The sequence below is a fragment of the Camelus bactrianus genome, chromosome 9 (genome assembly GCF_048773025.1).
Source record: "Camelus bactrianus isolate YW-2024 breed Bactrian camel chromosome 9, ASM4877302v1, whole genome shotgun sequence".
Lineage (NCBI taxonomy): Eukaryota > Metazoa > Chordata > Mammalia > Artiodactyla > Camelidae > Camelus > Camelus bactrianus.
In genome coordinates this window covers 49,345,503-49,358,978 of record NC_133547.1, presented here as the reverse complement: position 1 = coordinate 49,358,978, position 13,476 = coordinate 49,345,503, and the positions used below count along the sequence as shown (strand labels likewise).

Below are 13,476 nucleotides of genomic sequence, written 5' to 3'. Positions count from 1 at the left end.
TTCTTTGAAACCATTTTTTAAACCTCATATAACTCCTTTACTACTTCAGCTGGCTTTCTTCCTACCATGCTTCTATTACATTAAATTGTCATTGGTATTTGACACCACAAGGGCTTTGTTCAAGGCTCTCAGCCATGAACACCCTACAGATTTCCTTTTGGTCCTTTGCAACTCCATTAAAAGCAAATTGTTTTGCTTACTCACGGTGGAATATTTTTCTCAGCTATTAAGCTCTGAGATCCAGGAGAACTTTATATACATTTCAAAGTCATCAAGGTCCAGGAAACAGTGTGGGCTTCCTTGAAGGCAGGCTCAAGAAAGCTCTTAAAATAAGTAATGCAAATACTAGCCCATTTTGTAAGTGTGTCCAGGTCACAGAACATTTTCTCTTCCCAGAGTTAAAACCAAGGCCACGGCCTTGGTGAAAGGCTGACCTGAGATACTGGTGGAGCAGGGCCCACTGCTTGCTCTTTCTCCCCCATCATATCTAAAATGAAAAAGGGACTGGATGGGATCTGTCAGGACTCCAGGTGATGCTTTGTCGAGGTAGAAACATGGGCAGGTGTGAGGAGACAGGAAGTGCCTTTGTGTGCCCCTGAGCAGGAAGTGATGGGGTTGCCTGGGCCCTCAATTGTACTGTCTTTAGGCCAAATCATCTCCTTGGTGGTCACTGGCATCTGGTGGGTTCTGTGCCCCGAATCTCTTTTCAGATTTGCCCTCACCTGACATGATGCCGAGAGGTCACCAGCAATCCCCCACACCCCCAAACACACACACACAACCAGCTTTGTGCCTCATTGGTCCAGATGCTCCCCTCCGTCTCTGCCTCCCTTTGTTTTTCTCCACGTGAAGAGAAATAATGTGCAGGCAGTCGACGCTTGAATAACACAGGATTGAACTGTGCAGGTCCACTTAGACGCAGATTTTTTTCAATAGTAAATACTCCAGCACTGCACGGTCTGTCACTGGGTGAGCCTGGGATGCAGAGGGCTGACTGAAGTCGTACGAGGATTTTCACCTGTGCCCTAACCCCCCAGCGCTACTCAAGGGTCAGCCATATAAGAAAAATCAAGTCTTCACTAGCCACTGTATAAAAACTGCCTTGCTTCATCTCCCAGCAACCTTAAGAGAACAGGACTCTCCATTTACAATGAGGACATGGAAGCCTAGAGAGGTTAAGGAGCCACCTGAGGTCACACAGCAGTAAGTGGGGCAGAGGAGCTTTGAACCCGGGTCATCTGGTTCCAGGGCCCTTGCAAGTAATCAATAAATAATCTGTAATAAGAATAGAAAAGAGTTTTATTCACACCAAACTGACACTGTAGCCCAGGAGACAGCCTCTACACAGCTCTGAGAAACTGCTCCGGAGAAGCATGGTTTTCAGCACAGCTTTGCATCTTGTCAGAACAAAGAAAAACAAAAAACATACATCAAAAATGGCAGGGACACATTCCTTCAAGGCTTCAAAAAAGACAGATTAGTATGTAGACAGTGAGAAGCGTGGATTACCAGTATGGGCTTCCTAGGAAGGGAGGAGTTTGTCCCTGTCTTCAAAGTGGGCATTCTTTACTTCTGGATAATGCAGTCCTTCCTTTGATGGTTAAAACAGATGTACCGTGTACGTTAACCAGGCCATAAGGCGGGCTGTTCTGGTGATCATGAAATTCAAGCCAAGTCATCAGCCAGGATGACTTCCCCATACCTCAGCTGCAAACATTCCTTCCATCTCCTCTTCCCCTGTGACCTCCTCCTCTGCCTCTTTTCCTGGCTCTCTGTCTCCCTCTGGGTTTCCTCAGGGTACCAGTTTCCTACAGCTGCTGAAGAAATTACTACATATTTAGTGGCTTAAAACAATACGAATGTGTTAGCTTACCGTTCTAGAAGTCAGAATCAGATTCAGTTTCACTGAATCGAAATCAAGGTGCTGGCAGGGCCGTGCTCCCTCCGGGAGCTTGGGGGAGAATTTGCTCCCTTTGCCTTTCGTAGCTTCCGGAGGCCGCCCACATTCCTTGGCTTGTGGCCCTGGATCACTCCAACTGCTGCTTCTGTCGTTGTGTTTCTGACCCTCAGATGCTTCTCTGATCCTCCCCTTATAAGGCCCTTGTGATGACATTTAGGGCCCACCAGGATCCAGGACACTCACCCAGTCTCAAGGTCCTTAACTTAATCACATCTGCAGAGTCTCTTTTGCCATCAAGGTAACACATTTCCAAGTTCCGAGGATTAGGACTTGGGCGTCTTTGGGGGATTGGATGGGATGGGGGGCTATCATTCAGCCCGCCACACCCAAAGCCCTCCTCTGAGCCTCTCTCTCCTCCACTCCTGCGTCAGGGAACCCCTCCCCAAATCCCCATCACTCAGATATTTCTTGAGCACCTGCTCTGTGCCAGGAACTGTGCTTGGTACCAAGGAGATGGGGAGAAAACCGACCTGTTGCCTGTGCTCGTGGGTTTATAGCCCAGAGTGACAGACAAGCCACATGTACTCATGACAGCTTTTAAAACCAGCTCACAGGTGGGAGGGGCTGGTGCCACGTCTGCTCCCTTTGCTCCCCCAGGTCACAGACCTCCTGGTGGACGAGTCCAGTTTCACAGGAGAAGCTGAGCCAAGCAGTAAGACGGACACCCCGCTGACGGGTGAGGGTGACCTCACCACCCTGAGCAACATTGTCTTCATGGGGACCCTGGTGCAGTGTGGAAAGGGGAAGGTACGCCCCGGGGTGCCTGGGACCTCAACCTCCCTCACCCACAGGCTTTCAGCCTCAGACTCACACTTGTCTCCCCTGAGGGCAGGGCGTCGTGATTGGAACAGGCGAGAGGTCCCAGTTCGGAGAAGTGTTTAAGATGATGCAAGCCGAAGAGGTAAGGGCAGTGGGGCTTTGGTCTTATAAGCTGGGTTCTGACGTTACTCTCAGTGAGTCATACCAGTCCTGCCTAGCCCTTAGGAGTGAGGCCGATGTGATCAGTGTGAGGATTTTTGTCAAGAGAGAACTTACAGCAACATGCACAGGTCTTAAGTGTAGCAGGCAATGCACGTTTATATACGTGTCCCCATGTCATTGTCTCTCAGCTCAAGATGTAAAAAATCCAAGCAGAAGCTGGGGGACGCTGCCGGGATCCTATCTAACAAACCCACTGTTCTCATCCTTCCAGACGCCTAAAACTCCTCTACAAAAAAGCATGGACAGGCTGGGGAAGCAGCTGACACTTTTCTCATTCGGCATCATTGGTGGGTAAAACGGTTTCTGCCCTTGGTCTTGGAGGGGAGGGAGGCAAGGAGGGAGACATCCTGAGCACCCACAGCGCTTTCTCACCTGCCTTGCTACTCACCTGGGTGAGGAGTCCTGGGGGCATACCACACATGGGAAATTTGGAAATAATACAGAAATGTTGAAAACAGCCCACAATAAACTGGTTGGCTGTTTCTTTCTTTTACTTGAACTGGCTTGATCCTTCCCTGAAAAAGGAAAACCATTCTCTTTTGTAGGTAGGAGGGTATCTTCCTTAAAAAGAAAAAGGAGAGAGTTTGTAAAAACTTGTATTATTCATGATTGCCCTGTGTCTGTATTCCTGTAAACTCTTTAGGAAGATGATTTCAGATGTTAGGGAACGTGTGTGTGCGTGTGTGTGTGTGTGTGTACGTACGTATGTACACACACACACACACAGAGATATATGTACATATATCTGTTTATTTCTTCCCCAGGCCTCATCATGTTCACAGGCTGGCTGCAAGGGAAACAGCTCCTTAGCATGTTCACCATCGGGGTCAGGTAAGGGTGCTGGGCTGTCCCCTTCCATCTGTGCAGTGAGAGACAGTGGGCAGATTTGGGGGACAGGAACAGTGTGGGGCATATGTACCCCCTTCCACCCAAGCCACAGTCTCCCCATAGCACATTATCTACCAGGTGGGATATCCAGCTACTGTCTACAAAATGAATGAAGGCCAGCAATTTGGAGTTCCCATTCCTGTCACTCGTATTGTTGTTTAGTTGAAGTGTAGTTGATTTACAATGTTGTGGGTGTTTTGGAGGTTTTTGTTGTTGTTGTTATTTTAGAGGAGGTACTGGGCTTGGAAGCCAGGACCTCGTGCATGCTAAGCACGCGCTCTCCCACTGAGCTCTACCCTCAACCAACAGTGTTGTGTTAGTTTCTGGTGTACAGCATGGTGATTCAGCAGTGTCCATGGACCTAGAGATGATCATACAAAGTGAAGTAAGTCAGACAGAGCAAGACAAATATCCTATAAGATCACTTATATGTGGAATCTAAAAAATGGCACAAATGAACTTATTTATAAAACAGAAAGAGACTCATAGACATATAAGACAGACTTATGGTTACTAAAGGGGGAAGAGGGGAAGGGATAGATTAGGAGTTTGGAATCAGCACATACACACTACCACTCCGTCACTCTGGCCCATGGGCTTGGGTCTCCCTGGTAGAGAGCACAAACTCCAGAGCCAGCCTGCCCAGGTTTAAATTCTGCCTTTGCCACTGGCCAGTCGTGCGACCTTGGGCAAGCTTCTTCACCTCCTGCACCTCCGTTTGCTCCTCTGTCAACAGGGGTGATGTCAGCCCTCCTAGGGGTGCTGGGAGGATGCTCTGGGTTGCTGGCTCAGGTGCCTGCAGCCACCTCCCGAACACCGTGTGTGCATATTCTCATTGGGAACTCGGCCCTTGATTGACGGAGGCGGCTGTAGGAGAGGACAGAGGACTAGAGCTGCGGCCACACAGCTGACGGCAGGGCTGGGAATCCAGGTCTTGACTTTAAGCCCAGGGAGCTCACCTTTCCCCTACATGGTGATTTTTTTTCCTAGTTTGATCTTCATCTTAATTTTTTTTTTATTGAAGTTTAGTTGATTTATAATGCTGTGTTAGTTTCTGGTATACAGCATAGTGAGTCAGTTATACATATATAATCTTTCATATTCTTTTTCATTATAGATTATTATAAACTACTCAATATAGTTCCCTGTGCTACACAGTAGGACCTTATTGTTTATCCATTTTATAGATAGTAATGTGTATCTGCTAATCTCAAACTCCTAATTTATCCCTCCCCCACCCCCTTCCCCTTTGATACCCATTAGTTTGTTTCCTATGTCTGTAAGTCTGTTTTGTAAATAAGTTCATTTATTATGTAGATTCCACATACAAGTGATATCATATGATACCTGTCTTTCTCTGTCTAACTTACTTCACTTTGTATGATAATCTCTAGGTCCATCCAAGTTGCTGCAAATGGCATTATTTTATTCTTTTTTATGGCTGAGTAGTATTCCATTGTATAAATATACCACATCTTCTTTCTCCAGTCATCTGTTGATGGACATTTAGATTGTTTCCATGTCTTGGCTATTGTATATACTGCTGCTGTAAACATTGGGGTGCATGTGTCTTTTTGAATTATAGTTTTCTGCAGATATACACCCAGGAATGGGATTGCTAGATGATATGGTATTTCTTTTTAGTTTTTTAAGGAACTTTCATACTGCTCTCCATAGTGGCTGCACCAATTTGCATTCCCACCAACAGTGTAGGAGGGTTCCCTTTTCTCCACACCCTCTCGAGCATTTATTGTTTCCCCACGTAATGATTCTAATAAGGGACTAGCCCACCCCAGGTCCCCATGGAGGATCAGAGATGAGCGGGGGAGGCAGGCTCTGTGCAGGGTGTGAGCGACACTGCTGCAGATTTTCTATGACTGCTCAGGGACACGGGGTGCCGGGGGTTGTCACTAACAGGGCGTGTCCCAGCGGAAGGGCAGCTGGTGACCCTCCTGGGACATGAAGGAGCCACATCAGGCCCCTTATGGTTTCCGGAGGGTGACCTATTTCCACCCCTCACCCCTGCTGCTGTTGCTGTCCAAGGTCAAGGTGTTGGCAGGGCTGTGCCCCCTCGGAAGGCTCCAGGGGAGAGTCTGTCTCATGATTTCCTCTCGTCTCTTGGTGTTATCGGCCATCCTTGGGTCCCTTGGCTTGTAGATGCCTCACTCCAGTCTCTTTCTCTGTTGTCACATGGCCCCTCTTGTGTGTCTGTCCCTCTGTCCCTTCTCCTCTTGTAAGGACACCAGTCATACCAGACTAGTGTGGGCACCCTAATCACCTCCCCTTAACTTGGCCCCATCTGCAAAGACCCTATTTCCAAGGAAGGTCACATTTATGGGCATGAGAGGCTGTGGAGGGGGGTGATCAGGACTTCAGCGGGTCTTTTTTGAGGGACACGACACACCTCGTAATACTGAGGCGGGGCTGCTGGGATGGTTGGAGGACAGACTCATCAGAGTTGAGGAATCCGAGGAAGCCAGGGTGGGAAGGACCAGCAAATGGATGTGGATGTTGAAGTTGCCAAGAACATTATTTGAGAGAGGCTAGGCATGTTGGTTCTAGAATCTTCGAGAAACTGAAGGGGGCATAGCCAGGGTCTACTGACGCTGGGTCAAGGTTGGGGGAAGGGTCGAGAGGACCACATGACCTTGTTCATCATGGCGCAGCTCCATGGGGCAGACTCATCTCCATTTCACAGATGGAGAAGCTAAGGGTTAAGCTTACGCACTTGGCTGTGGTTACAGAATCAGGGAGTGGAGGAAACAGGCTCGAAACCCCATGTCTTCTGATCCAAAGCCAGGGTCCTTGTCAGTACCCCTGGCCACCTCTCATTGGGGCAGGAACCCTCCTGCAGGGAGAGCCACCACTCCCACTCCCTGTCCTCCGGGCTGTGGCACTCGGTTTATTCACCTTATAAATATTTGCTGAACAACTGCTGACTCTCTGCCTGCATCATCCGGTGATGGTGGAGCAGAATCCCAGAGTCTGCAGGCTGGTGGGGAAAGTCAACGTGGACAATTTAAGTGAATGCTAGCAAAATAGTCACAACTTCTGATCAGTGCTCCCAAGGAAGCGACTGCTGAGAGAGAGATTAAAAGGGAGGGAGGGACGGGCCCTGAAAGGGTGGCTGGGGAGGTATCTGAGGAGTTGGAGTTGGGAGACGCAGAGCCTGAGCAGACAAGATGGGGTGGGGGTGGGGGTGTCAGCTAGAGGACTGATCCTGTGGAAGCCCCCGGCCCCTTTTCTCTGGATTCGCATCACATCCCCAGAATCCTTCTCAAACTCCACACCAGACTATCTCTATTATTCTTTGGAGCAGAGAGATGAAAAGTGAAGGTCATTCCTGACATAGAGACGGAAGGCGAAGGGAGGTGTGGACCCCAGCTTGTTATGAGGAGAGGGAGTGGGCAGCAGGCTGCGCCGTGGAACGTGGAGTTTGAGGCGAGGCAGGGCATCTTGGAAGAGTCGGACACTGGAGAGCGGGGTTCTTAGAAATGAGCCTAACTAACCTCCCCACATAAGCATCCCTGGGAGAGCTGGCCAGTGCTCTGACTCAGGGTCTGGCTGGTGCCTGAGACTCTGCATTCCAAATGTGCTCCGGGAGTGCTGATGCTGCTGGTTCCAGAGGTATCTCTGAGCAGTGAGGCCATGACTAGAAACTCCCCTAGTTGGGGTTCCAGGGTAGAAGGCTGAGCCCCCAAAAAGGGAATTCAGGTTACTCAGCCTTCAGAGGCAGGTGCAATGGCAGAGGGTGAAACCTTGCTCACGAGGGGCTCCTGGAAAAAGCAGAGCTCTCAGAAGCCATGATGTGTAAGAACCTCCCCCAAATAAGGATGTGCTCAGTTCTGTCTTATAAACCACGATGAGTTCCAAGAGCCACAAAGACTATTAAATATTTCCAGGTAAAGAGGAAGAAAGGCTCCTGTGTCCACCCCAGCCTCACCTCCCCAAAGTCATTTCTGCTTTCTTAACCTCCCCTTCCTTCTCCTCGTCCCACTCGATCCATGGTGCATTTGTGATTGAGAGATAATAGACTCTGTTCGTTTCCCTTGTGACTTTGAAAGGACGGGGTTTCTTCAGTTTTTAGCAGAATTAAAATCACTCAAAGCCTCTAAATCGTTAGGCAGAAACTGCAGGCTAGCTGGGGAGGAAGAGATCCTCCAAAATAAATAACATGAGAATCGTTCTTTTGAAAACTTTATCCCACTTCCCTCTGCCTTGAGTGACATTCAAGATGACCCAAGGTCTACTTGCTTTTCCTGGTCTGCTCTAATCTTTATGAGTTGGCCAATTAATGTTTTATTATTTTGAAAGCATCCAGGTGCAGGCAGCACCCTTCCCCTGCCACGTTGGAGGAAAGCACTCATGATAACCCTTTACAAATGTTTGCCTAACTCGTCTTGTCAGCCTGTGCCATAAAACCAAGGAAGCCTTCCTGTTGTCACATAGAAACAGGACACAGCCCTGAAACCAGATTCAGTCATCTTGGTTTATATAACTCATCCCTGAATGCTCCATTGTCCCTCACCATTCATAGATTCATATACCATATTTCTTTGATTCTAAGATGCACATTCTTCTTCACATCTTAACTTCTCTGGAGCCAGACTGCTTCTTACAAGTGTTGCAATAGGAAAGCACTGTTTCATTGATTAATGGGCAGTATGTTTCCCTTTTCTTAGTAATGCCCTTCACAATTAGCAGTGCCTTAGAATTGATGAAATACGGTAGCCGCCTGTGGCCTTGGTTGCTGGGGCTTTCTGATTCTTAACTGACCTGTGTAGAGCGCTCACTTCCTGCTAGGCCAGCCTGGGTTTGGGCTCTCACACTTGCTGTATAGTCACTCACTCCTGTTTGTTCATTCAGTGAGTATTTACTGAATACCTGTGGGGCTCGGCTGGGTCTTGTAGTGCAGAGGGTGGACCGCAGAGGGGTGGGGTGTGGCAATGGTCACCACGCAGCTCTGCGCCGTCTGCCCTCGGCTCTGCAGCCTCCCCTATCAGCCTGTCATCACTGGTGAGACACAGATCAGCCTTCTGCCTCGGTCAGGCCCGCTCGGGAGTGAGGGATGGGGAATCAGCCAGCCCCAGTGTTTTGGGCCCAAAATTGAAGCAGAAATAGTCTCCTCTTCACAGCCCACCACGTGTTGACACAGGAAGAGGGTCTGTGCTCAATCGCCATGCAGATGCCCGAGGTAGAAGCTCACTGGTTCAGCTTGCTCTCATCTAATCTAATTAGCTGTGGTTGTGGGAGGGCGGGGTCACAAGGTACAGAAAGAGTGGGCAGGGGGTCCTAAGGAACTGAGTGACACCAAAACGTCCTGCTACACTAGGTAAAGGCATAGCTGTGCCACTTCCCCTCCTTCAACATTCATCTCCTTATCTGATTTTCTCACAGGAAGCGTCTAAACCATTAGACCAATTTAAAGTAAAAGTCAAGGGACCCAGGGAGGACCCTCTGAACCAAAAAATTCTACTTTCCACTTATTGCCTGATTCTGGACATTTCTTTCATAGGGCCCAAGACTTTTCTAACAGATGACAACAATTTTATTTCAAAAGCACTTAAACAGGCAAAACAACGAACAGACTAATTCACACTAAAGTGTGCATGTCTGATAGGAGAGCAGGGTTTTGCAGGGGGAAGCTCAGAGCAATGGATACCGATGAAGGAGGCAGGTATATCATGGCACTGGGAAAGGAGACTAGAACAGAAAAGTTGGGGAAAGCACAGACAGGCCCCTCCAGGTAAAAATGTTGTTAATGCCAGTTGGGATTCATGTCATCCTTAAGTGTATGTTAAAGGTGAGCCATCTGGCCTTTCCATCCAGCCTGGCTGTGGCCGCCATTCCAGAGGGCCTGCCCATCGTCGTCACAGTCACGCTGGTCCTGGGAGTGCTGCGGATGGCCAGGAAGCGGGTCATTGTGAAGAAGCTGCCAATCGTGGAGACTTTAGGTGAGGGACTTCATCTGGTTGGAGTCTTACAAATTGGCCTGAATGGGTGTTTTGGTGCCATGATAACTCAACCTGGGTGGTTTGGAAGCCTGAGAGTTGGTGGCGACCACTCCTCTTCCCTCTAAACTCTGATGTCTTCCCACACCAGGTTGCTGTAATGTCATCTGTTCTGATAAGACAGGGACTCTGACTGCCAATGAAATGACTGTCACCCAGCTCGTCACGTCTGATGGGCTCCACGCCGAGGTGAGTCCGCATGAATTCACGAGGTTCAAGACCAAGTTCTGTCCCACCCAACCTTCCCTACCCAGAGAAAGCACATGGAACCTTCCAAAAAACAAAAGAGAAGGAACAAATGGGAGTTAGTGGACAACTTCCTTGCTACAAATAGCAGCAAAGAACACGACTGGTGGAAGGTAGCCCCCTTTGGTTGGCACGGTGCTGCACCCATGTTTTTGTATGTTGTCCGCGGTTGCCTTCACACCACAACCACGGATTAATGGCAACAATCTGCACGGGCTGCAAAGGCTGAAACACTTGTTATCTGGCTCTGCAAGGAAGAGCTTGCCCACCCCTTCTCTAGAACATAGGCACTCTGGTTTGCTACTACTTGACTTTCATAACCGTCAGTTTTACTGTCTATAGAATGTCCCATTGCAGTTTACGGAAGCCTGGCCCTTGGTGAGGGAGCCTGATTAACATGTAATCCTGCAGGGAACACCATCACGCTTGAAGCCTTGCTCATGGCTAGGACTGTGTCCTTGGTAATGGATCCCCAGAAAGAAGATCAGGGTCACCCAGGGGAGCGTATTTTGGACTCCTAGTGACACCCTTTTCTGTGACTTCGCCCTGCAGGTCAGCGGAGTTGGATATAACGGCAAAGGAACTGTCTGTCTTTTACCCTCAAAGGAAGTCATTAAGGAGTTTTCCAACGTCTCAGTGGGCAAATTAGTGGAGGTAAGTGTCCAAAACGCCATCGTGGAAATAGATATGCATTTAAAACACAGTTGATGGGGATTCTCTCTGGAAAGAGAGACAGCAGTTGGACCAACTGGTTCCGGGTGACAACCAGGCCACACCCCAGTGGTCAGGTTGCCACAGCGGCCGGGATACAGAAGGGAACATGGGAGACAAGAGAAGAGCTAGGAACCCCTTCCCCATCCCTGCTTGCTGGAAGGGGACGGGGCTCCAGGAATGCTGGAAAATAAGCACATGATGAGTCGTGCCTGTTGTGATTGTCAGTGTTTGTAGTATGAGCAGTACCCAGGGTCATAGGGGCTCACATCCCCCCGTGAGGTCTGAACCCAGTCTTCCTTTATCAGTGAGCACCCCTCTGCACAGCTCCCACCTCCATGGTGACAATTATTACAGCAACCCTGCAAGGCCTGTTCCATTATCTAAGTTGTGCAGATTAAGAAATGGGCTCAGAGAGGTAACATGAGTGTCCAAGATCACACAGCAGGTGGGGAGGGAGCCGCGATTCACCCCCATGTTCTTTTTGTCCATTTGTTTCTACTTCCCTTTTTCCAATTATTATTTTAAATGGAAATATAAGTCACACAGCACAGAATTCACCCTTTAATTTTTTAATTTATATGTTTTTAGTATATTTATATGTTTATTTACATTTATATATTTATATAGTTTATTTGTTTTATATATTTTAATTTTTAATTCAAAAAAATTTTAGGGAGGGGTAATTAGGTTTACTTATTTACTTTTTAGAGGAGGTACTGGGGATTGAACCCAGGACCTTGTGTATTCTAAGCATGTGCTCTACCACTTGAACTATATATACCCTCCCCCCATATATATTTTTTTAATGAAGGGTCTGGGGATTGAACCCAGGGCTTCATGCATGCTAAGTACGCACTCTACCACCCCACCCTCCAAGAATTTACCCTTTTAAAGTGTGCAGTTCAGTGGGGTTTTGTACATTCACAAAGTTGCTTAGCATCACCACATCTGATTCCAGGGCATTTGTCACCCCAAACAGAAACCCTGTTCCCATTACTGGTCAATTGCCATCACTCCCACTGGTAACCACCAACTCTGCCTGCCTTCCCACTGTAATTCCTCACGAAGGCTTTGTGACAACCAACACTCAGCAGAGTCAATAATTATTTACTGTTTTTATTTTGAAGAGCGGGGACTCTGACGTATACTGACAAGTAAACTTGTCCCTCACCCCAACCCCAGCCTCATCTCTGAAAATGGGTCAAGCCTTCAGTGCTGGACCTTTTCATGTGCCTAAGTGAGCCCAGGACTCCGGCAGGTGCAGCTCCAATTATTAACAAGTGACATTCAGAAAACACCCCCCTCCACTTTCAGGCAGGCTGTGTTGCCAACAACGCTGTCATCAGGAAAAACGCTGTCATGGGCCAGCCCACAGAAGGCGCCTTGATCGCCCTGGCAATGAAGGTAGGAAATCCTTGATGTCTGTGCGGGGAATTCTTCCCTCAGAGCCAAATTAGTGGCAGAATTCAAGGTCCTGTCTAGCGAATCAGGAATGGGGAAGCTTAGCAATGATGGGAGAAAACAGCCTGGACATCCTCAGGCCATCCCCGACTGTGAGGGAGATGTGCTCAGAGGTGCTGCGTGGCTGGAAAGTTCTTTAGGCTTCTAAGCCCTGTCCGGCGAATCCATAAGAACCCTGTGGGCTCAGACCCCACCCCGGGGCCCCCAGCACAGTTCCTGCTCTCACCAAGCCCCATCCAGGAGGGTCTCCTTCCTTTTAATACATTCAGTTGGCTCCAGGGCTCCATGGTGGGACCTGAGCTCTGTGACTTTGAGAAATGCTCCCCACTGTGTGCTGGCTTCACGCACTGCCCTGTCATGCATCCATCCGTCAGCCTGTCCCTCCCCTGCATGAGACCAGGGCCCCTCACTGCCACGCTGGGTGGGCGATGGGTGGGACGGAGGGTTTACCTTTCAGTTAGTCCTTGTGAAGCTAAACACGGTGCTTTCAGAAATCGTTACACCAGATTCTTTTCCTTCCACTCAAGAAATTCCTGGGTGCCAGTAACACCAATTGCAAATTCCTGCCCCATTAAAACAGTCTGGGCCAGCCCTACTCGACAGCTCCGCTGCCCAGCTGGGAAGGGACAGCGGGCCTGGCTGTCAGAGCAGGAACAAAACCCTGGTGTCCAGAGTCTGCCCTCCTCCCCGCAAGGCTACCCTGCAGCCTAGACAGGGCAGGGGTTCCAGAACCCTGTCTCCTCTCCGTGGGATGGTTTTACTCCTTCCTGGGTCTAAATCATGTAAGGGACCTGGTTTTACAAATAAACAACAGCTGACAAGTCTTCAGTGCTTCCTGAGTGACAGGCAAGTTCTCCGGACTTGTGTTTATCCTCATTCAGCCTCAAACCTTTTCCCCGCCAACGCTCCCTTGTTAGTTTCCTAGGGCTGTGGGAATAAAGTCCCACCAGCTGGGGGTTAAAATGACAGAAACGTATTCTCTCACAGCCCTGGAAGTATGAGCTGGATGAAGGTGTGGCTGGGGCTTGGCAGCCTCCCCCGGCCTCTGGCTACTATGGTGATCCTAGCTGCTCCCTAGTTTGCAGATGGATTACTGATCTCTGTCCTCACGTGGCCTTGTCCTCTTCTTAGGACACCAGTCCTACTGGAGTGGGCTCCCGCTGATGACCTCGTCTTTGCTATACCTCCAAAGACTATTTCCAAATAAGATCCCAT

General features: G+C 48.9%; 1 protein-coding gene across 6 annotated transcripts in view; it reads left to right on the top strand.

Annotated features, from left to right (window-relative positions):
• ATP2C2 (ATPase secretory pathway Ca2+ transporting 2) overlaps positions 1 to 13,476 on the top strand; it is a 75,165-nt gene that overhangs the window by 45,377 nt on the left and 16,312 nt on the right. For all 6 annotated transcript variants that reach the window (XM_074370333.1, XM_074370332.1, XM_074370334.1 and 3 more), the window contains 8 exons: positions 2,558 to 2,707; positions 2,793 to 2,861; positions 3,153 to 3,228; positions 3,706 to 3,772; positions 9,659 to 9,783; positions 9,932 to 10,029; positions 10,639 to 10,740; positions 12,115 to 12,204. In XM_074370333.1, coding sequence (XP_074226434.1) covers positions 2,558 to 2,707; positions 2,793 to 2,861; positions 3,153 to 3,228; positions 3,706 to 3,772; positions 9,659 to 9,783; positions 9,932 to 10,029; positions 10,639 to 10,740; positions 12,115 to 12,204 — 777 coding nt within the window. The remainder of the gene's footprint in view (positions 1 to 2,557; positions 2,708 to 2,792; positions 2,862 to 3,152; positions 3,229 to 3,705; positions 3,773 to 9,658; positions 9,784 to 9,931; positions 10,030 to 10,638; positions 10,741 to 12,114; positions 12,205 to 13,476) is intronic.